This window comes from Macrosteles quadrilineatus, unplaced genomic scaffold (assembly GCF_028750875.1).
Source record: "Macrosteles quadrilineatus isolate MER2022 unplaced genomic scaffold, UCM_ALF_1.0 Scaffold_2__2_contigs__length_208266976, whole genome shotgun sequence".
NCBI lineage: Eukaryota > Metazoa > Arthropoda > Insecta > Hemiptera > Cicadellidae > Macrosteles > Macrosteles quadrilineatus.
The window spans coordinates 191,378,056-191,400,402 of NW_026542595.1; the positions used below are offsets into that span (position 1 = coordinate 191,378,056).

Genomic DNA, 22,347 nt, shown 5'->3' on the forward strand with positions numbered 1-22,347 from the left:
CAGTTTCTTGTAAAAAGAGATTTTTCCACATTACATACATTAATGCAATTTATTGATAGTGTTTTCAATTGACGCTGGTACACTTTACCTCAAATATTCAGTTTAAACAATAGTGGCTGGTTTTGAAAGCCATACACACTTTATTCTTGTGTTGTGTTCACTACACCAAAATCATGACTGGAGTAAAATATTGATTTATTTGTTGCAAAATGGATTAGCTGAACATACTTTTTAGTTGTGATTTTATTAAAATCAAGACAAAAGTTTGTACACTCGAAATGTAAGTAATATTTATAAAATGTTGAATGAAAAAGAGCCAAACAACAAAATCTTATTTTAAGAGTTTGATGTCTTTACAAATAAATCGTCCAGATCAAAAATGTTTTCTCTAGATTTGGTACAGAATATAGTGTTTAAATTTAAAATAAAATAAAAACAGTCTTACTGAATAACATAACAATAGGAGTAAGATATGAATAATGTAAATCATTTACAAAACAGATATAGATATAGGCCTGAATTATTTATTTGACATCTTTGTAAAAAGGCAAGTCTACAGTTGTATGCTGTAAGACACCAATAACAACAAATAGAACAAAGACGGAATTCGATAATCAAAGCTCTTATGTATGAGGTATTTAAGTCAAAATATAAAATTTAAAATAATGAACTATTTAGATAATAAATACAAAGGGATTTTTACTTTTACAAAATTTACTGAGGGAGTCAATTCATTATTAAGACTTTTGGAAATTGAATGATCAAATCTTTTTACAAAAACAGCATTTATTTTACCTTTCATAAAAATTACATGCAACGTCATAATAAGATAAAAGATATTCCGAAATTTTCAATTTTATTCAGCATATCAGGAAAAGAGAACCATAAACTTGTATAGTGCTCAAGAAATATTACCAGTAAGCTTTCTATCAAATAAAACATCAACCTTGACACAGTAACTAAAAATTAAGCTTAAACGGATAAACTTTAATCTATTCAAAGTATAATCCATTGTTGATTCCATCATTATCAGTTGTTCCTGAGAAGATTGAAGAATATTTAGTCAGATCAAAGACATGTTTATTATCTTAGAGATAACTTGATGTGAGTGTGACTTCTATTCTACTTCCTCGATTATCTACTGAGGACAAAATGGCAAGGACGTAAAGTTATGGTGGCATACCATGGGTAAGATTATTTTTCTAATATAACTTTAATGCATTTGTAAGTAAGAGTACTGGTTGCAAGTATCACCAACTGTTTTTGTAGTTCAATCCAACCATTTTAAGTATTTTTCTTATGAAAATCACTGCTATTACGGAGAATATTTTCCAAAAGCATAAATGCTCAACAAAATATACCAACAGTTTTTTCTCTGGTAAAATATCAATATTTTTAAAAAGATTGTATTTTATATGTAGTTTAGGTTTAGCAGAAGATAAAATATACAGTTTCAGAGTCTTTTTAAGTTCCTACTCATAAGGCCAAACTTGATCGCAATATTCCAAAATACCAAGAACGTTTTTGAACTCTATTAGCTCTAAAGGATCAAATATTGAATCAACAAAAACAACTGAAAGATATCTTCAAGAAGAACTGGCAATATTGGAATGAATACAATTTAAAATTAAAACATACCCAATATATCATGAATTTAAAATTTTATGAGGCCATTTGCCAGCTATGCTGGCATCATCAGACACATCACAAAACCTTTGTTATGGGTCTGGTGATGCCAGCATAGCTTATTGATATAAATATGGCAAAAGGCCTCATAAAAATTAAAAATTCATGAAATATTGGAGATGTTTTTATTTTAAATTATAACTGCAAGATATACTTGACATGAGCTGCAATCTTGGAGTAAAATTTAGAAGTACTATGCTTGAAAGTAACTTTAGCTTAAGTTGACCAAAGTTGTTGGAGCGGTAAACCTTTGGGTCTTATGGTCAAGCAGTCTAAGGTGTTGTTTCTCCGGCTACAGCAGCTTACTTATCCTCTAACAAAATAACTATTTGTTTTTTAAGTGCTACAAAATGGTTTAGAGGGAAATTATATGTTTTTATGGTCAAAAATGAGAAAAACCAATTTTTACCCTGGTTTGCAAACTTGTTCCAATAAACGTAGATTTACACGTTTGTACCAAATTTCATCAAAATCTGATAATTTTTGCTTGAGTTTTCTTGCTAGCAGAAAAAGGACAAAATTATTATACATAGGCCTACATGAATTCGAAGAGATGGTGTTTTGGCCTCTCGAGTCATCAAAATAAAAAATAAAATTGGTCCCATTAATAGCCTATTGTCTGTATGGGAAATTCGCTAAAACGCATAATTAAACAAATGAAAAATTCTTGGGGCTCAAAGCGTCAACATATACTTTGCTTACATTCAAGGCTGTGTGCAAAATTCAGATTTGTAGTATTTTACAGAAGGTTACTTCCTTATGTATAAGTACCTCATGTATCTCTTCACTTAAACACATGTTCCATTAGTAAACAATTGAATTATGACGTTATCATCCATTAACACATGTTCACTTATGTAGCCTATCTTGTGCATTTCAAGATATTGTTTTCATGATTGTTGTAACCTTCATCATTCATTAGTGTTTAAGAGGTATTTTGATTTATTTTGATCAATTTATACAGGGTTTCTATTATCTTGCAAATTGTTGTGTAGTACGTAAACACTAGTTTTGATCAACATATGTCATGTTTACCAAACGTTGTGTAGTGAGTGAATGTTGATCACAATAATATTTTCAAAATTAAGGTGTAAACTCATTTTTATAATGTTGAGGCAAACAGGAAGATTTAGAAAACTACAAACACTAAAACAGTAATTACTTTATTAGATAAACATTTATAACAGATAATTACAAAATTATACAAAACATCAATAAACATACATAATACATAAATAGGATGCAGATTTTATTTACAGTTAATACCAGACATAATTGCACATAAATATAACTTAATACTATTAAAGTAGCTAGGTAGAAGTATCGGATATTCTACCTGCAAAACAAAAATGTTGGTTAACCATCACTTCATCTCTCGTTATGAAACGTCAAATGCTTTGAGTTGAGGTATTTATCACCATTACATAGGTAATTGGAATGATTGGTATGGCAAACAAATCCTACAGATCTTTATGGAATATCTTGAAAATTAGATATTCTAAATTTGTTTACAAAAGTTTCATAGGATGTGAACGTAGCATAGAATTATTGAATCTAATCTGTTCTGATGAATAATTTAGTATAATAAAATTTGTTAAAAGTAATGACCCACTAAAATGTAATGGATTTTGATGAAAACAACTTAGTAATAGCCTATTGAAAAGAAGAAAAATGTTTAACGAAGATATTGCAGAATAGAAGTCATGTCTGAATCTGTGATGCCTAGTACATCGCTTTGGTATTGTTTATGTGGAAATTAGCACATATAAAATTACGTTAAGTATTATCATTATAAAAGAAATATGAGTAGCATGAACAGCGATTTCAAAAGCCACATAAAAAGATAGTTTGTATATTATTGACGAACATCTAGGTAACAACATGAGTTGATCATCAGTATATAATAATGTGATAAGAACCTTTGACTTTTCATAGAAGTATAAATTATTTCCCATGCTAAACTTATAGCTAGTTTCAGATTTAAAATGAAAGTAAGTCAGTTGAGCTACAAACGGAGTGTGCTTAAATTACTGATTTCTGGTGATTACATAAACTGTTTAAGCAGGCCAAACTAAGAGAGCAACATATTTAACCAATATCATATTTTAGGCCCTACCAGGGGCCCATTTCATAATAAAGTACAAACTAATATTATTAGTAAATCGGCTGATCGCTCAATGCAAAAATTACAAGTTAGAAGTTGTAACTTGTAACTTGTAGTTTATTATGAAATGGGCCCCTGGTATCATGTTACCAAAACTTAAGAAAAAATATACTGTAATTTTAAACCGAAGCACACAAAGGGCCATCCGAAGGGGGGGGGGGGGGCAACACCGGGCGCCGCCAATCCTAGGGAAGTCCCTGAGAACACCCAGTAAATAGCTCATTACACTAACTCCTTTATTATAAAAAAATTGCTGTATCTGGTTCTTGTAAAAGCCATGTCTACTTCAGTACCCGGAAGTAAATCATATATCTAACCTTAGTTGTAACAACGTTGATGAGTTATAAGAATAAGGACACTGACCACTTTAGTTGCGAGAGTAGCGGTGACTGCGAGACGTGGCTGGTAGACCCAGGGTAGCAGCTCGTACCTCCGCTAGGAAACTCTCCGTGTTGTGAATGGTGGAACCTCCCAGGACTACACGAGCCCCCCCCATCGTAGTGCTGCGGTTGAGTTGACAAACCGCCAGGGACTCCTCGTAGGTCACACCTCCCACCACAAACACTATCACGTCCTGCACTCTATGGACATACAGTATACTATTTACTTTTTTATAGTTGCATATTCACAATACTTACGGCAAAAGGTGTGGATATAAGTGACTTGATTTTTGAGCCAAGCCAAGCTCAAAAGCTGGAGCGATTGAGCACAAAGCCATAAAGTTGACCTTGTGATATGCTGTGATCGCACAAAGCATCTGCAAAGAGTGTGTGATCGAAAATTCTTCTTTGCGATGTCACTGCAATCGCATTTGATGATGGTGTTGAAAATTTGGCCTGCTGTGATCACAAATCACGCTACCGTGGGGAATAATCACTATTGTCCTCCGATCACAGATGTTAACAGAAGTTCAGGTCATGATGATATTGTGATTAATACTCCAGATTTATTTATTACTAAGTATAATATAGAGTTTCTCTTTCTATATATAACAATATCACACATGCTTTAAAACTCAACATAGTTCAAACTAGTGGTTTAGAAGTTTACTAAATGGATAGGTTTAGTTAAATTGTTAACAGTTAATTTTTTAAATTTGTTTTTAGGTTCTAGGTGAATTGTTCCTTCCGTGTGAAAAGACTGTCACATTTCTGATTCCCATTTCACATTTATGATTTTTCCTCTCTCTCTAAGCCATTCCGATTCAATGGATGTGAAGATCGAAAGCGCCATACTGTGTTACATAACCCAACGTAACTGTATAGATCGCACATGATAGGTTGATGAAAGAAGCTATTCTTAAAATATGTGGAGAGGAACTGCCATGCATCCCCTACTTTGCACCGTAACCTAATTACAAAATAAAAAATTACGACCACAATAATGTGGAGAAAGTAAGTCCCTACGAACGTGTTAAAAGGACAAATACACCACTGTCTAGTTTTATTAACCAATAACAACATGCAGTAGACCTAGGTCATGGGTAACTCTCTAATGCCCTGGGCAGTCGTGCAGTAGATCTAACCAACATGCATCGATCGTCCTTAAGCTCTTTAGGCACGATTGAAGGTATAATGGAAGTGCATGGATAATTTTTGTCTTGGGTTAGGTTCCACTTTGTTATCAATTTCTTAGGTCAAAATAGTAATCATTAGACACATTGCCACTTGAGACAATGGGACATTGTTGAGATTATAATTACATAACAGCCATTCAGATAATCGGCATTTATTATCGTCATGGACAACAGCAGAGACGTCATTGCTTCAAGAGGCAAAAAAACTCAATATTTATCAATTAATATCATTGTTAAATGAAAGCAAATTGAAGGTTTGACAGGTAAAATAGTTGGAAATTATACTCGATGCATTTAAACTGTGTGTAATCTATCTATTTTAGACAGGATAAGATATAATTTTGCACAATTGTTTCTTAAAATTTGCTTTCTCAGAAAATGTCAACACTCTTTTAGAATGGCTGAATATTGTATCAACACTTAAAGGCAAAGAAACATCGTTTCTACATTGCTGGTACTTTGGCTATGATACAACCTTACACATTGATAATATTTAAACATTTACTCGAGTAAAACACAAGGTGTCGAAACTGACAATAATTAAATCCTTAGGCTGGACATGTAAAACTGGTGATGTTTTAGATTTATTTTCAGTACGTCTACAGCAGCAAGTGAATGAATTAGTAAGTTTAGATCAACAGACAATCAAATAATTTTAATGTATTGAAAAAGTGAAGAAAAACTTTCTTTAAATCTTTGATTAGCAGTAAAAACAAATATATTCCTTTTCTTTGTTACCCAATGGATATATATATATTTTTTTTGTCCTAGGACGCTAGGCACGAGCCCGGAATTGTTTTTCACATTACTTCACAGCGTGACACATTACTCCCTAGAGCTAGGGGTTGCGGCATTATCACATAGATAAAATCCATTGGTGATTGGTGGGATTTGAACCCGGGACCTCTGGAACCGTAGTCCGGCGCTCTAACCACTAGACCAGCTCGCTCCCCAATGGACATATTAATATTGTCATTTATATACAGCTCCGGGTTTAAAAAGCCTTTATGGGTCTACAGCTAACAGTGCTATTCAAATTCTCTTGACTCTAGTTTACCTGCGGCCAGGAGCGGAGTTCCCCAGGAACGGATACGAAGACTCTTTGAGTCTCCCTCTGATGAGATCCTCCAGGGTTTCCCTGACTAGAGGAACATGTTGGGTGTAAACATTCTCTACACCTTTCAGGTCCTGCAAAATAAGTTGCAACTATTAGATGTAATCCTGGCCATATAGCGCCACAATTTAGATGATTTTGCATACATACTGTTTTAAAAACAAAGTAACAGCGAATCTGGGGAGCTATCATCTCATCCATTCAACACGCATTCTACACTCATCTTCGCATTAAAATATGCACCCTCATATGTCGGTGCCTTAGAAATCTAATCTAATTAATTACCTTAAACAGTCTCTTGGTGATTTTCACAACAGACTCTTGAGACATTATATTCTCTGCTGCAGAATCTTGCGAGCTTCCGTATTCAATAATATTAAACACCATCTGACAAAAAACATATATAGCTTTGTACAAAAATTAATTATACATCCTTAGCTTACACAATTGTCAATTATTTAAACAAAATTAATTTGAGGACAATAATTTGGAGCTATAAAGAGGGGTAGCCCCTTGTTGCCATACTTTGTATGATAAAACTGATATTTCATCCTAGTAAAAGACTTCTTATTTCTTAAGAAAGTAGATTAATGACAATTAGAGAACGGTTTTTTTAGGTCTGATAAGCTATTTGGTCTCCAAGTAGCCAAAGAGGTCCAATTCCACAGAATATTACTACAGTTCAAGTGGGTAGTACTAAAAATGCAAAATAACCATATGTAACCATGTAACTAGCTGCTCTATGCAATGAACACAGACGGATTTAAACCAGAAACGATCTGGTTAGTAAGGTGTAATTTTGTTCAGGAAGTAACAGTCTTTAATTAGAAAAAAAATTAAAAAAATTTAATAATTTTTGCGTGTGCCCCCTAACTAAAATATAAGTAGCTTATAGATATTGCCACTAAAATTGAATTGAGCTACAAATTAAAACGGTATTAAGGTGAAGGTTGTTGGTCAACCTCCAGCAGTTGTATCGAAGGGTGAAGTGCGAAAATTGTTCATAGACTTCTCCGCCAAAAACGCCTGTAACTGTTAAATAATCAAACTTGGAAATAAAAAAGCTGTATCAAGGATTGTGTCTAGCTTAACTGGTACAGACAGCGTCCTACGAGATCTTCAATAGAGTTCAGTTCTGGCCAGTCAACATAAAAGGGTTTGTGGCGTGGAGAGCCTCAAACCGTTAAATAATCACACTTTTGATATTTCTGTGGGTTGCATGACCGCAATCGAAGTACAGCAATTCATTTTTCAAAATATCGAGATTCAATTTTGGTCGGAAATAAAAGGGTTTTGTTTATATTCAGAAGCTATTAATCAACCTGCACATTGTAAATTGTAGATCAAAGGGCCATAATACATTGTTATTTTCCATTTCGTTGCATTATTCATCCTTGTATTACTACATTTCAGTTCAGAATTAGTATTATATTATTACAATAGATCATATACGAGTAATTGGTAAAAGTTGCGCTACAAAAGATATACCTTTGAGTACAACACATTAATTTAGTGTTAGTAGCGCAACATTAAATTCAGTGTAGTTTTAAGAATTGTCAAAAAACCTATTGGAAGAAACAAACAATATCAGGCCGTCCCATAAGGATCTTTGGGTACCTAAAACTTTTATTCCAGAGTGCCCACTTTTAATTTTTTATAACATCTAGCTTCCACTGTCATCGGTCTGTCTATAATTGTTTTTCTCATGATTCTTCCAACACAGGGGCAACCATCAGATGTGTAAAGAATTTGGATTTAAAAAGGGTAAAGGGTTTTAATATAAAATTTAAGGGAAAAACTTTTTACTTTACAAATGAAACTTTTTCTTCTTTACTCCAAACAATTTACACACCTTTATCATGTCTTCGCTGAGTCCTCTCCTCTTTAGAGCGTCCACCAGGCCAGTGATGTCATTGTTGGAATGTTTCTTGTATCTCAGAGCGTACAACATCACCAGTCTGAGGGCCTCTTCATCTCTAACCTTGCTGCTGCCCAGCAACGACCTCAACTTCTACACATCAAACACCAAACACAATCATTCGTGAGGGCAAACCAAGGAATTTTAAATCTTAAGTTCGAGTCCTAAAAACCTACATTTTGAAACAGAGTTTGTTTTTACAATGTAGAATCTTACTAATATTATAAATGTGAAAGTTTGTGTGTTTGTTTGTTTGTTTGTTTGTTTGTTTGCTTGTTTGTTTGTGTGTTTGAAGGTCAATCACGCATAAACCACTGGATGGATTGGGCTGAAATTTGGCATGATGATAGCTCACATTCCCGATTAACATATGGGCATATTCTTATCTCAAAAATCCCTCCGGGCTCCGCCCCAGTGGCTCTGTAGTTCCCCATGTTAACCTTATGAGTATTCATATTTAAAGGGAAGAATTTAGTCAGCTGTTTCAACTAAAAAAGTTGGTTCTATGATATACAAAAGCATTAAAAAGTTATAAGATTTACCAACAGGGTGCAGCACTATATTTTTTTTGCATTTATGTAAACAGCTAATTTGAACTAAGCAGCAACAAACAACTGTGACACGCAATGAGAACTGTCAAAGTAGGATTGTTTACAGTTATGTTTATGTTTTTAATGTCATGAATAATTTGTGATTTTTTAAATTTGTAATACATTATTTTTCTTTATTGTTTAGGTGAAGAGGTAGAACATTATGGCTATGGTAGATGTGCAATACCATAGTATACCGTCAATTTAAAGAAGCAAATTTTATCAAACTTTGTCCTCCCCCATTGCAAACGCAAAGCTTGAGTATAACTGCAATAAGCAATTTATACTTATATGCCAACCCTGTACAAAGGACGGGTACTCTGCTAGTCTAATGTAAAAATTAAAATCTCTCTATTGTTTATTGGATAGAGCACATGGGCCTAGGGGCTTTAGGATTAAAGGCTTACCTGAATGGGAAAGTGACACTATCTGGTACAAGAAACACAACAGATTTGAATACCTATTTCATTATCACTGACAGCATTTTCAACTAAGGATGGTATGAGTTGGAGAGCCCGTACATAGTTACAAGTTTTGTGTTTATAGTGCCAGTGTGGACTTTTTATCATTCAGGTAAGCCTGTTATCCAATTATTCACTTTGGTTGGAATCAATATTTCTAAGACTTCATTTTTTGAGCTTTTGACAGATTTTCAGCAATCTCCCATAAGCATCTTGATTTAAAAATATTGCCTTGAGATGACAGACAGACAGACAGAAAATCTTTATTCAAAATCAAAATCTTAAGAGATTTGAAAGGCGTCAATACAATCTTAATAAAATGAGATGAATTTTCTAATGCGATGGAAATTCTGCCAGTCCATAAATTCTTTTATGCTGTAGAATAGCATCTTGCAGAACCAACGGGCGAGGTGAGCTTTCAAGGTTTTAGGGTTGTCATCTTTCAGCTCTTCTGGCAGCATGTTGAAGAATCTTGATCCGGCATAGGTAGGTTTACGTTCGAAGAGTCCAAGGCAATGGCCAGGGAGGTTGTAGTTACTGTAATTCTATTTCTCGTTGCATAGCTATGTACTTCTTCATGCCGCTAGAGATTCCTGGTTGAGGCCAAAGCAATGGTTTCTATTATGTAGAGACTGATTTCAGTAAGTAGCTCATTATCATTGGAAACCTCTATAACCTTCCAGCCAGTCGGCATCATACATGATTTTTAGAGCTTTTTTCTGCAGTATCAATACACGTTCCAAGTAAGTATTCAGTGCATTTGAGATTCAGCTATCTTAAAAGATGAGGAATCATTAACATTTCCATAGATTTTAAACTTGCCTGAAGTTGCTGAGAATGCTGGTTTTGACAAGCCAGCTCTTGTTCCATCTCCGACACCTCGAGCAGGTTGCGTTTGGCGACCAAAGATGACAGTTCACTGATCACTGCCACATGTTTGGATACAGTCCCCGACATTTTCTATGCAACATCATAAATAAGTGGTATAATAGACACATGAATGTTCTCTAGGAATATTTCAATAAAGATTTTGTCAATTGTCTATAGAAGCAGAAGATTATTAGGATTCATAAAAATAAGTAAAACAAAACAATAAAAACTACAAATTCTTGCACCAAAGGATTTACTTTTTACACAACCACGAATTTGACAGGCATTCTATTACAAGGTAAGTCAAAGCTTTTGACAATAAACTAACCATAAACATTAAGTTTGTGCGATGCAAAATATTCATCACGCAATGTAAATTCATGTTTTATAGTTTCCTGAGCTGTTTGAATGATTTAAATCTAAGACTATATCCCTTACTAATTATTCTGCCAGAAAGCTCAATTTCACTCAATTTTTATATGTCTAAGTGTTTTAAAAACGTCATTATAAGCAGGAACTAGTGATGATGGCTTGACGATTGACATTATCAAAACATACACTAATTTGACAGAAACTAAGCTATACTGACAGAATACTAGAATAGTGAGTGTTTTTATTACTCGGTCCAAAACTGGTTTTTCTTTATTTTGGCCTTTCCTTATTTAGCTGGTTGAAAAACATCAGTTTTAGTCCTAGTAAAGTGATGATGCTATTAATTAGATAAAGGTAAACTAAAAAATAAAAATATTAAACATCCAAACCACAAGCTTAAATATTATAACTAGGCCTAGTATGATTTTTCATTATATCTACCTTAAACTGAGGGTAATTCTCTACAAAAGCCTTCATGTCTGCGATGCTCTCAACCTTTTGATGACTTTTGGCTTTCCTCGTAAATTCGTCCATCAGCTGTTTCACAGTTTGGCCGATCTCACCATAGTTCAAATACAAGTTCTGCAAGTAAAAAAAGAGGAAAAATTTTTATTAGGAATAAAAATCATTAAACCTATTTACAAAAAAAGTTGAGAATGTCCAAATATGTCTTTTAGGTACTCAGACACAAACAAGAACGTCAGCAAAAACAATTTACATTGTAAACCATAATTCCACCTACGTTAGCATAGAAGTCGTCATGTTCGGCAGACAGTACAACTTCCTTCAGTTCCTTAGAGATGCCGGGGACATGGCTCAGGTTGACTCGGTTGTTGCTGATAGTAAGCAGTTCGTGCACCATTGCTTGGTAGGTCCACTAGAATCAAGCAGAAATCCAATCTTTCAACATGCAGCTATATGATTCAAATATGTCAAAGCTGTAACTGTTGCTTTTTTGTACAAACAAATAAACATTAAACCACCAGCTCAAAACTGTCTGTTTTAAGTGTGATGTAGTATATTATTTTTTATTGGACAAGAATGCAAACCTAAAAAAGAGTGTTTAATTAGGTGAAGACTGTAGAGAATAGATGAAGATTATGAGACTGGAGATGGAAGAGAAAGTATGAAGTAAAAGGGACTAGAGAGGAAGAGGAACTATGGAGGAAGATAAACTACACAGGAAAAGGAACCACGGAGGAAGAGGAACTAAAGTACAGAAGAGGAGGAACTATTGAGGAAGATTAACTACGCAGGAGAGGAACTAAAGTACAGAAGAGGAGGAACTATTGAGGAAGATTAACTACGCAGGAGAGGAACTAAAGTACAGAAGAGGAGGAACTATTGAGGAGGATTAACTGCGCAGGAGAGGAACTAAAGTACAGAAGAGGAGGAACTATTGAGGAGGATTAACTACGCAGGAGAGGAACTAAAGTACAGAAGAGGAGGAACTATTGAGGAGGATTAACTGCGCAGGAGAGGAACTAAAGTACAGAAGAGAAGAACTATTGAGGAGGATTAACTGCGCAGGAGAGGAACTAAAGTACAGAAGAGAAGAACTATTGAGGAAGATGAACTACACAGGAGAGGAACTAATGTACAGAAGAGGAGGAACTGTTGAGGAAGATTAACTGCGCAGGAGAGGAACTAAAGTAAAGAAGAGGAGGAACTATTGAGGAAGATGAACAACACAGGAAGGGGAAACCAAGGAGGAAGTGGAACTATGGAGGGAGGTAGAGGAGAATATAGAGATGTCTAGTTCTAGTTTAGTACTCATATTATAGATACCTGACTCAATAGAGGAGTGATAGGGTCGTCTCTTCTGTCCAAGATCAGCAAGAGAGGGGCTGGGTCAGATGGTCGATAATCAAACAGCTTCTCCTCTTTGGATATCACCTCCTGCCATAAAATTAAGCGTAACAAGGTATCAAAAACATAAGGGTAAAACACCTATTATAGTATGGCTTGCTGAACACACATATACAAAAATTGAATTTGGAATTTAAAGATGAAATTAACTAAGTTATGTTAAAAGTTAGTGTGCTAAAGGTAGTGTGGTTAAGTTATGTTGATTTAAAGAGGAGGAGAAAATAAATCGGTTGTCAGAAGAAAAACAACAATAATATCAAGCTTATTCCATCCGATGGTGGTATTTATTACTCTTTACATTTGCTAGTTGTTTGCATTGATCAATCCTTTGTTTAGTATAATAGTACTTTTATTCATCCAATAAATGTCTTTACTGGTAAATTGTTTATTGGGTTATAAAACAATAATTAATTATTGTAAATAGTGTTTTCTGTCAGCATAAACAAATGGATAGATTAAAAATTTTGTTTAGCAAAGCTAGTTACCCTTATCTTTTCAGCGAGTCGCTTGGCCATATCTGAAGATTGCTGGTAGCGTATGAAAGGACACTTCTTAAGTGACAACAAAACAGCTGATATTCCCTGGGTACATCTAGCCAGCTGTATTGGGTCCCACGCCAGCCCTGCCAATCATAAACATCTACAATTAGGGTGTCCATGAAAATAAAACATAAGGGCAGTTCCAGGTAAAAATTTAACATTTCTGGGTCAAAACTTCAACAAAGTGGGAAATGTTTAAAAGACAATCTTTGACCTCGTAACTTAGTTTTGTCTAGTTGGGAGGTGAAGTTCCATAAATCTTTCAAGGTGAAGTCCCTGGTCTTTGAGCCATGAGGGTTTTTTTTAAGGTTTATTCTCATAATGTGCCCACAGGATTGATTAATTAACACGTTCGCTACTGAGCTTCGCATAAATGCGACGCCACGGTCATTGCCACAGACCGAGGTATACATTTGAATCTTACACATAGACTGGCTGTCACTTGGATAACAGTACACACAGACCACAGGCGAAAACCTGTAAAACAGTGATCATTTACATCGTAATACGCTACAGTCGTGTTTGTAAATAATTTATTCTTGTTTTTAGCGAATTTCCCTATAGGGAAGTAGCTATTACCGTAGGTCTCATGGTAAGACTTAAGCCCGGGACCGATTTACTTTTTCATTTTGATGTCCCCAGAGGCCAAAAACACCATTCGTTCAAATTTTTATATATATATATGTGTCCATCCGCACGATAACTTGAGTAATGTTTGTCCGATTTTGATAAAATTTGGTTTGAAGGTGTAAGGCAGGATAAACTTGAATGAGTTCGCGAACCAGCATGATCGGACTATGGGAACGGGGGTTTATGGGGGGTTTTATGGGGTAAAAATAGGTTTTTCCCATTTTTTACCCTAAAAACATGAAATTTCACAATTTCTTTTCAAACCATTTTGTAGAGCTTAAGAAAACAAATAATTTAGTATATTGAAGCGTTATTATGCGCCTATTTGCTACGGAGAAAATTAAAAAAAAATGTAATTTTGAAATTCCCATGTTATTCTTATGGAGAATAAGTCAACTGTTGTAGTTTGCTTGTTTATGAACATATTTTGATCGATTTTGGAAAATACTTTTATTTCTTACTAAACTATTATCAATTTATAAAAAAAAACTTTTTTACCCTCCCTGTTGCAGCAAACCTAAGTACTCGTTAAACTTATTCTATTTAAATAGGAAATAAATGTGCTATTTTTATGGAGGCATTTTAATGTAAATCTAATCAGGTTAATGGAAATTCGCTTAGTCTGCAGGTTTGCTGCGGCGGGGGTATTTTGTATTTTGTATAACCTTTTTTAATGCTGCATAATTGCGACGCCCGGTCTAGGGCTAAGACAATAGTGAAAACTATCATAGTTTTCTTGAGATAGACCAAACGTCGCATATATGCGACAGTTTATTTTTGTTTGTGTTTTGAGGTAAAAGTAAGTAAAAAATACCCCCGCCGCAGCAAACCTGCATACTAAGCGAATTTCCATTTGACTGATTGGATTTACACTGAAATGTCTACTTAAAAATATAACATTTATTCTTGATTTAAATAAAATTAGTTTAACAAGTACTTAGGTTTGCTGCATCAGGGAGGATAAAACTGTTTTTGTTTTTTTTTTTGTAAAATGTGAATAGTTAGTAAGAAATAAAAACATTTTCCAAATTTGATCAAAATATGTTCACAAACAAGCAAACTACAACAGTTTACTTTTTCTCCATAAGAATAACATGGGAATTTTAAATTTACAATTTTTCGGAATTTTCTCCGTAACTATTAGGCGCATAATAACGCTTCAATATACCAAATTATTTGTTTTTTTAAGCTCTACAAAATGGTTTGGAAAGAAATTGCAAAATTTTATGTTTTTTGGGTCAAAAATGGTAAAAACCTATTTTTACCCCATAAAACCCCCCGTAAACCCCAGTTCCCATGGTCCGATCATGCTGGATCGCGAACTCGTTTGAATTAATGTACGTTTACACGTTTGTACCAAATTTCATCAAAATCGGATCATTTTTGCTTGAGTTATCGTGCTGACGGACACATATATATATATATAAATATAAATATATAAATATATAAATATATATATATATATATGAATTTGAACGGATGGTGTTTTTGGCCTCTAGGGACCTCAAAACGAAAAAAAAAAATCGGTCCCGCGTCCAGGTCTTACGATGAGTACTACGGTAATAGCTTATTCCCTATATGGGAAATTCGCTAAAAACACATTATTCAAGAACAGTTTATAACTAAACAAATATAAAAGCTACATAGGATAATTCAGCATACATACTGCATACATACATACAGTGACGCAGAAAAGTAAAGACCAGTTTTTCCAACTATCATATCACGTCACCAATCATCATATCACGGACCAAGCGACGCAGTTGGGCGTCAGACATCCCTATAGACCACTGCAGGGAATTCAGTGCCTTCAAATAGACCGTTACAAAGATATAAGCATTTTATAACATTGGAACCCTGACGCAAATATGCGACGGCAGTCTATTTTAATGTGACTAGTCTATGGGTGGAAACCAGCCGTCGCATATGTGCGTTGCTGGTCAATGTGATTGAACAATTTTGTACTACTGCCGTAGCGAACGTGTTAACAACATAAATAAGGTTACTGACCTGTCGTCAATCATTCCTATTCTAGAGCATTACTAGTTTTGGGGTTTTAACCCCATTTTCAAATCCTTTTGAATTTCTTCTTGTCAAGACGAAGAATTTTGACGAGAAGAAATTCAAAAGGATTTGAAAATGAGGTTAAAACCCCGAAACTAGTACCACTAGTTATTACTATTGATTGGTAACCACTGTTATAATAGGTAAGTTTTTTTCTAAATGTCTACACCATATTAAAGATGGTTGTACTGATAGTATCCCACGGTATTTACAAACCTTGAGCACAGGACGGAATGTTTAAAGAGAACAGGTGAGGACTAATTGCCAGATAATCTCCGTAAAACTCCTGAACTTCTCGGACCACCTCGTGCTCATCCGACTCTGCCAGCATCTTGACATCAGCTTTAGCGATTATATTGCTGAAATCTGAAAGACTTTTAACACAAAGATTTAACCATTCTGTATATTATTATTACTAGCTATATTAAATAAAATACACTCCTTGATGGGTGGGCGTCACAGGAATCTAATAAATTATATTGGAAATTTTATAATCTTAAGTAATGAAATTAAATTCCATTGTGTAGCCCCTGAACTGAGTATAGACTAAACTAAAACATACCTCATCTTGCAGTTCAAATATTGTGTTTTAATCCACAACATATGTTTCACCATATTTGGCATTTTCAAGTGGTATACAGAAACATTAGGAACATTATAATATCCGAAGTCATAAAATTTTACATTAAAACATAAAAATGTACACATTTTGACACGCACTAACAAAAACATTTACATATATGCATACAACACTTACTGTAACCCGATCACGGCACTGACAGAGACAGAACTGCCATGAAAACTAAGTGCTTTAGTTTTCCTGCCTTAGTTTTTAAGTGCTAATAGTTTTTATGCCAGTTCTGTCTCTGTCAGTGCCGTGATCGGGTTACAGTAAGTGTTGTAGGTCTACATGTAAATGTTTTAGTTTGTGCGTGTCAAAATGTGTAAATTTTTATGTTTTAACACGTTCGCTGCTGACCGCTAGATGCCGGGACGGCGCCAGGAGCTGAACTAGTGCTCGCCGCTGTGTAATATTGCCGCTGATACTCTGAATTACAGTAAAAACAATAGTAGTTATACTGGATAGCAATGCTCTGCAATAAAACTGGCTTTGGACATAGTACTAAAGAGTTCTGATATATAGCAGCACTACCCAGGTTGCAGTCGGTAAATTAGTGGCGCTATCTAGCAGGAAAGACAAAGCCCTGTTCCAAACGACCCTCGTGGTGATTTTGGGAGACTATATTTTTTACTGTCAGAAAAGTACGTCCCCACGAGCTGCAAAGAAATTAGGACACTCCTGACGAGCTGGCTGATCCATTGAAACATTAAACAACAATAAACAGTGACGTTCCGGAACGTTCCTAGCTCCTGGCCCCGTGGCACCATAGCAGCGAGCATGTAAAATTCAACGAATTGACGAGTCCAATTCGGATATTATAATGTTCCTAGTGTTTCTGTAAGCCACTTGAAAATGCCAAATATGACAAAACATATGTAATGGATTAAAAACACACTATTTGAACTGCAAAGCGAGGTATGTTTTAGTTTAGTCTAAACTTAATAAGTTACTGGTTGCTTTTTTATTAAAAATGGCACTAAGTGAAGTTAATAGCTGAGAGTCAGTCTAGTTAAATAATTCAACTTCTCATTAATAGTATTAGTTTGTTAACAAAATGAGATTGGCAGCTTTTTTTACCTTGCGCTTTCTCGTCCACATGGGCCTCAGGGCTATGTGTGGAAAGAATCAAGCAAACCAATGGGTGAGCCGATAAACTACTAGAATGTACTGTTACATACTTTGACGTCCTTGGCACAAAAACTTACAAGAATTTACTAATGCCATGAATTTTTAGTTTGTAGTGCTACTGTCTGAGCCACCGACTCACCCACAATTTTGGTATTATAGCTATGGAAAGAGCTATGACAATAAACAAGCGTATATAATTTAACTCACATATATAATAGACTCCATATTTAGGATACTTCAGCTCTCGACACAACAAAGACACATTTTCTTTGGTAGGTCTCAGAAACGCAATACACTTCAGGTGCTTCATAGGTTCCAATATTCCTCCAGAGTCGAGTCTTTGAAACAAATAAACTTCTTTTTGCAGGATTTCCGACTGACTGTACACCATACTCACAATACTGGTCTGTAATAACGATCACATTCAATTTAGATGGTTGATGGATACAGGTTTGCGGAAAACCTACAGTAGCCTATTCGTTATCTTTGGATGAATTGTTAATTTGATATCAATCTTGATTTCCTGTGAAGGTTATCTTTTCAAGAAGAGGGATGCATACCACTCATTTACAATACTGTTGCATTCAAATTAGGTTAGTTTAGTTTGATAAAAATGGTAAAACAAACTAGGCCCACCATTTACAAAATTTACCTTCTTCTAAAGGTACCGTATTTATTCACTATAGGTGCCTCCAAACAAATTTTTAATTTTTATGTCTAACTGTATTGTTTTTTACCTCCTGAATCCAAATATACCATTATTTTTCACCACTGGTGAATAATTTCCTAAGAAATCGCCGTGTACAAATATAGGCAACATTACAATAAACAAGGCAGGACTGATGACATTTATAAGTGGAATGAACTGTGGGTTAACTGAGGTTAACTGCTTGAATTTTTTAAATAGTAATTTGATGTGTTTTTCCCAGGATAAAAAAAAAACAAAAATGACAGTCTGCAGTCGACATAAACTAACGACTCAATTGATTATAACCTAAACTTTAACTTACCCAATCTAACCTCAGAGGACTTAATGCAGTCACGAATTCGCATAAAGCACGGCCAACCACTCTGACATGCCTTTTCTGACATAAAAAGGAGTTTACTAACATTCTAGAGGTTTGGTTTGGTTAGGTTATGTTAGAACAGCACCATTTTATTATGTAACTAGCTGTACCCGCGGGCTTTGCCCCGTTTAGCTTCATATGTGAGCTCGTTCGCATGGCTCAATCACGTCCTTGTTGAAGTTCGTTCGCTACGCTCACTCACCTTTAGGTTGGAGCTCGTTCGCTGCGCTCACACGTCCTGCTTGAAGTTTGTTCGCTACGCTCGCTCACCTTTACGGTTGGAGCTCGTTCGCTGCGCTCACTTGCCTTCAGGTTAGCTCGTTCGCTACGCTAACTCGCCTCCGGGTTGAAGTTCGTTCGCTACGCTCACTCACCATTTGGTTGCAAATTAGCTGTTGTCATAAATTACAAAAATAATACTGCTGCACTCTGTTGGTAATCCTTGTAACTTTAATGCTATTGAACGTCACAGAACAGAACTAACTCGTTTAATTGAAACAGCTGTTATGATTCATTAATTCCATTTAAATATGAGTACTCATTAGGTTATATGGGAAACTCCAGAGCCACTGGGGCGGAGCCCGAGAGTCCGATCAGAATAAAAACCACTTAGTTTTCCAATTTAATACCTAAAGAATCAGTGTACCAAATTTCAGCCTCCTAGGTAAGTGGGAAGTGGGAGAATTAGTGATGAGTGAGTCAGTCAGTCAGTCAGTGAGGGCTTTGCCTTTTATATACTGTATATAGATTTCTAAACGGCGAAATATAAATCATTAATACGAATTTAATACTGGTAACAATAACAAATTGCAATAAATGTGTTAACTTATTGGTCTTAGAAAGTGAAGAGTGTATTCAGGGGATTTTTAAATTGCCGAATCAGAGTTAGCTACTGTAATAAAGTTGTCACTTCCATTTGCTTGACTGTGATTGAAAACAATCAGCTGTTGTCCTACTTCACCCACAGTTCATTCCACTTGTAAATGTCATCAGTCCTACATTGTTTATTGTAATGTTGTATATTTTTATGGCGATATCTTGGAAAATATTCATCAGCGGTGAAATAATGGTAAATTTGGATTCAGGAGGTAAAAAACTGCACAGTTAGACATCTAAATTGAAAATTTGTTTGAAGGCACCTATACTAAATAACTTAAGTAGGCCTACCTTTCAAAACTCATGAAAAAGAGGATACAAATACAAATAAACTTCTTTGTAAATTGATCTCTTCAAAAGACAATCCCTATCAACTTTCGTGTTTTAAAAGTTTTACCTTGTTTATTTTTTCGCAGTGGATATGCGTCTGGTACCGAACGTGGATTAGGCGTCTGAAAGTTACTGTCATAAGCTTACTGTTAGATACTGTTCAATGAAATGGCTAAGCCAAGTATGAATGGAGAGATGAGTGTAGGATGAGTGGCGCGATCTTGTAGTCTTGTTAGTGACTAAGGCCGACATTCCTTAGACACAGCTGTTAATTAACAGCCCATACAGCTAATGGCAACTAAGGGGCCTACAGTCTATAGTGGAATTTGATCCACACTTTTCCTTGGTATATAGTAATTGGTCTAATTATCAGGATAGTAACCTAACCAACCAAACTTGCTGATAATTAAAAAATCAAATGAAGGCTAAATTCTGTTCATAAAATAAAATTATAAATGCCAAAAATTCTAACAAAAGATGTAGGCTACAGTTAAGAAAAAATGGCATTCTAAGCAAATCTTTGACAAAAAGTTAAAGATACCGATGGGATTCGAACCAGGGACCTCTTGCTTATCAGCCTAGCACTCTATCCACTACACCACAAACACTGATAACTGTTATTCTTAGGTTGTCAGATACTCATCACTAAAATAAATTAATCACAATTTACTAAAAAATGTGGAGGTATATTTCAAGTTTACATCAAAACTCATCTTCAGCCTCTGGTAACAACATATCAAAACTATGATTTATAAAGTTTGTTTATAAATTAATTAAGATATGTTTGAATTATTTTAAAATTAAGTTAGTAGGAAGTTACAATCAGCCCCATGTTTATACGTTTAATTCGAGAAGAGGTTGAGAACAAAATTAAAATTGGAAAAACAATAATAAATTAACTGTGACATCTACATACATATATTTTTTTTTCTTACTAGGCCTAACTTAATTTTAAAATAATTCAAACATATGTTAATTAATTTATAAACAAACATTATAAATCATAGTTTATTTACTTGAACTGGCTGGGTAGCTGAGTGATTATAGTGCTCGCCTACTAATCAAAAGGTCGCCGGTTCGATCCTGAGAAAAGTCAGTAGCTTTTTGATGGTTCGAAACTGGACCCAGCTGTTCCTGATCATTGGGCTTTAAATAAATGATCCTGGCTAATGAAACAGCTGATCTTAGTCAGTAACAAAGCTACACAGATCATCTCACTCAATCCTACACTCATCCTTCACTCATATTTGGGTTAAAATACGCACCTAAGTGGCGTCCCCATCTTAATGATTGATAGTTGATAATTCATATGTTGTTACCAGAGGCTGAAGATGAGTTTTGATGTAAACTTGAAACATAACTACTTCCACATTTTTTAGTAAATTGTGATTGATTTATTTTGGTGATGAGTATCCGACAACCTAAGAATAACATTAATAATGCCATCACGAAAAAAACATACCTGAATGAATTAATAACACCGATAACTGTAAATCGTATCGTTGTGGTTATGGCGTTCCGGGCCCACACAACCCGGTGACGTCACTGCCGGACACCTAATCCATGTCTGGTAACCAGACGCGTAGCCTCTGTGTTATTTTTCGTTATCATCATAAGCTAAACTGAGCCAAATATAACGTTAACCCTTGAAAGATTAGTGTCTCGCGCGAGAATAACCGGTTGTCCTCTGGCATTTTCATAAAAAAATATTAGGCTATTTTAGAGATCTGATTTGGAATGCTTTTCTCTTGAAAGTGATTATTTCATACAAGTTTTAGTTGCCACTGGCGTGGTAGCCAAAATAAACCCAATTTTGTAAACATTGAAGAAAAATTGAAAATTTTTTAAACATGTAGTCCTATCTAGCCCACTTGTAGGATCTGTGGGACTACTGCCACTAGGCCTATTTTATAAATTACAAACAGGCTTAGAGAGTTGGAACAACTCTGAGCAAGTAAACTCCAAACAAACTTTAAAATCTGTACCGTATGTTTATCCATTAGTAGTAATTTCATCCCTGGGCCACTTTCTTCAGTCATCTTTGTTATATACATTTTAACAGCTTGCACTACATTCATATTGGATGTATTGTATGTAAACTAACACTAATAATAAAAATCTGATTAATATCTTCTTTTACAGTTGATATTCCCATTCAATAGTTGTTGTAATTGTAAATAATTAATCGTCAACCTAACCAAACAAACACCACTTTGACGTTTGTTTTTTTTTTACTGTCTCACTCCACTGTCTGATTTGAACCAGTTGTTATTGAAGCATGGCGAATCAAGTGTACACATGGAGCTTTGACAGTTAGTTTAGTTGACAACTATTGGTTACTACTGCTTGGTTTGGACTATGACAATTGACAATATTGACTCCGCTTAAAATGTACAGAGATTTTTAATTCTTAATTGTTTCGGTTGTCAATTCTGTATGTTTTATTTTCAATATTTTAATAAATGTATGTT

The 22,347-nt window shown here is 34.8% G+C and overlaps 1 protein-coding gene across 1 annotated transcript; it reads right to left on the bottom strand.

Moving 5' to 3' along the window:
• Nucleotides 1-2,852: 2,852 nt before the first annotated feature.
• LOC128986098 (vacuolar protein sorting-associated protein 45) lies at nucleotides 2,853-22,088 on the bottom strand. Its single transcript, XM_054406227.1, has 13 exons — nucleotides 21,862-22,088; nucleotides 17,811-18,009; nucleotides 16,070-16,219; nucleotides 13,106-13,242; nucleotides 12,540-12,650; nucleotides 11,494-11,628; nucleotides 11,193-11,333; nucleotides 10,332-10,469; nucleotides 8,393-8,551; nucleotides 6,826-6,927; nucleotides 6,484-6,614; nucleotides 4,214-4,431; nucleotides 2,853-3,022 (listed from the first exon to the last, which is right to left on the bottom strand). Exons 1-12 carry the CDS (start codon nucleotides 21,952-21,954, stop codon nucleotides 4,218-4,220), a joined length of 1,710 nt encoding a protein of 569 aa, XP_054262202.1. The 5' UTR covers nucleotides 21,955-22,088; the 3' UTR covers nucleotides 2,853-3,022; nucleotides 4,214-4,217.
• Between the last annotated feature and the right edge of the window lie 259 nt (nucleotides 22,089-22,347).

Excerpts from the sequence above, each read along its gene's own strand:
- LOC128986098 (XM_054406227.1), bottom strand. The coding sequence starts at position 21,954 with ATGAATGTAGTGCAAGCTGTTAAAATGTATATAACAAAGATGACTGAA. Across the intron at positions 6,928-8,392 it reads TCAGCGAAGACATGATAAAG|ATGGTGTTTAATATTATTGA; the intron begins GTGTGTAAATTG and ends GTTTTTTGTCAG. Across the intron at positions 6,615-6,825 it reads TCACCAAGAGACTGTTTAAG|GACCTGAAAGGTGTAGAGAA; the intron begins GTAATTAATTAG and ends CTTATTTTGCAG.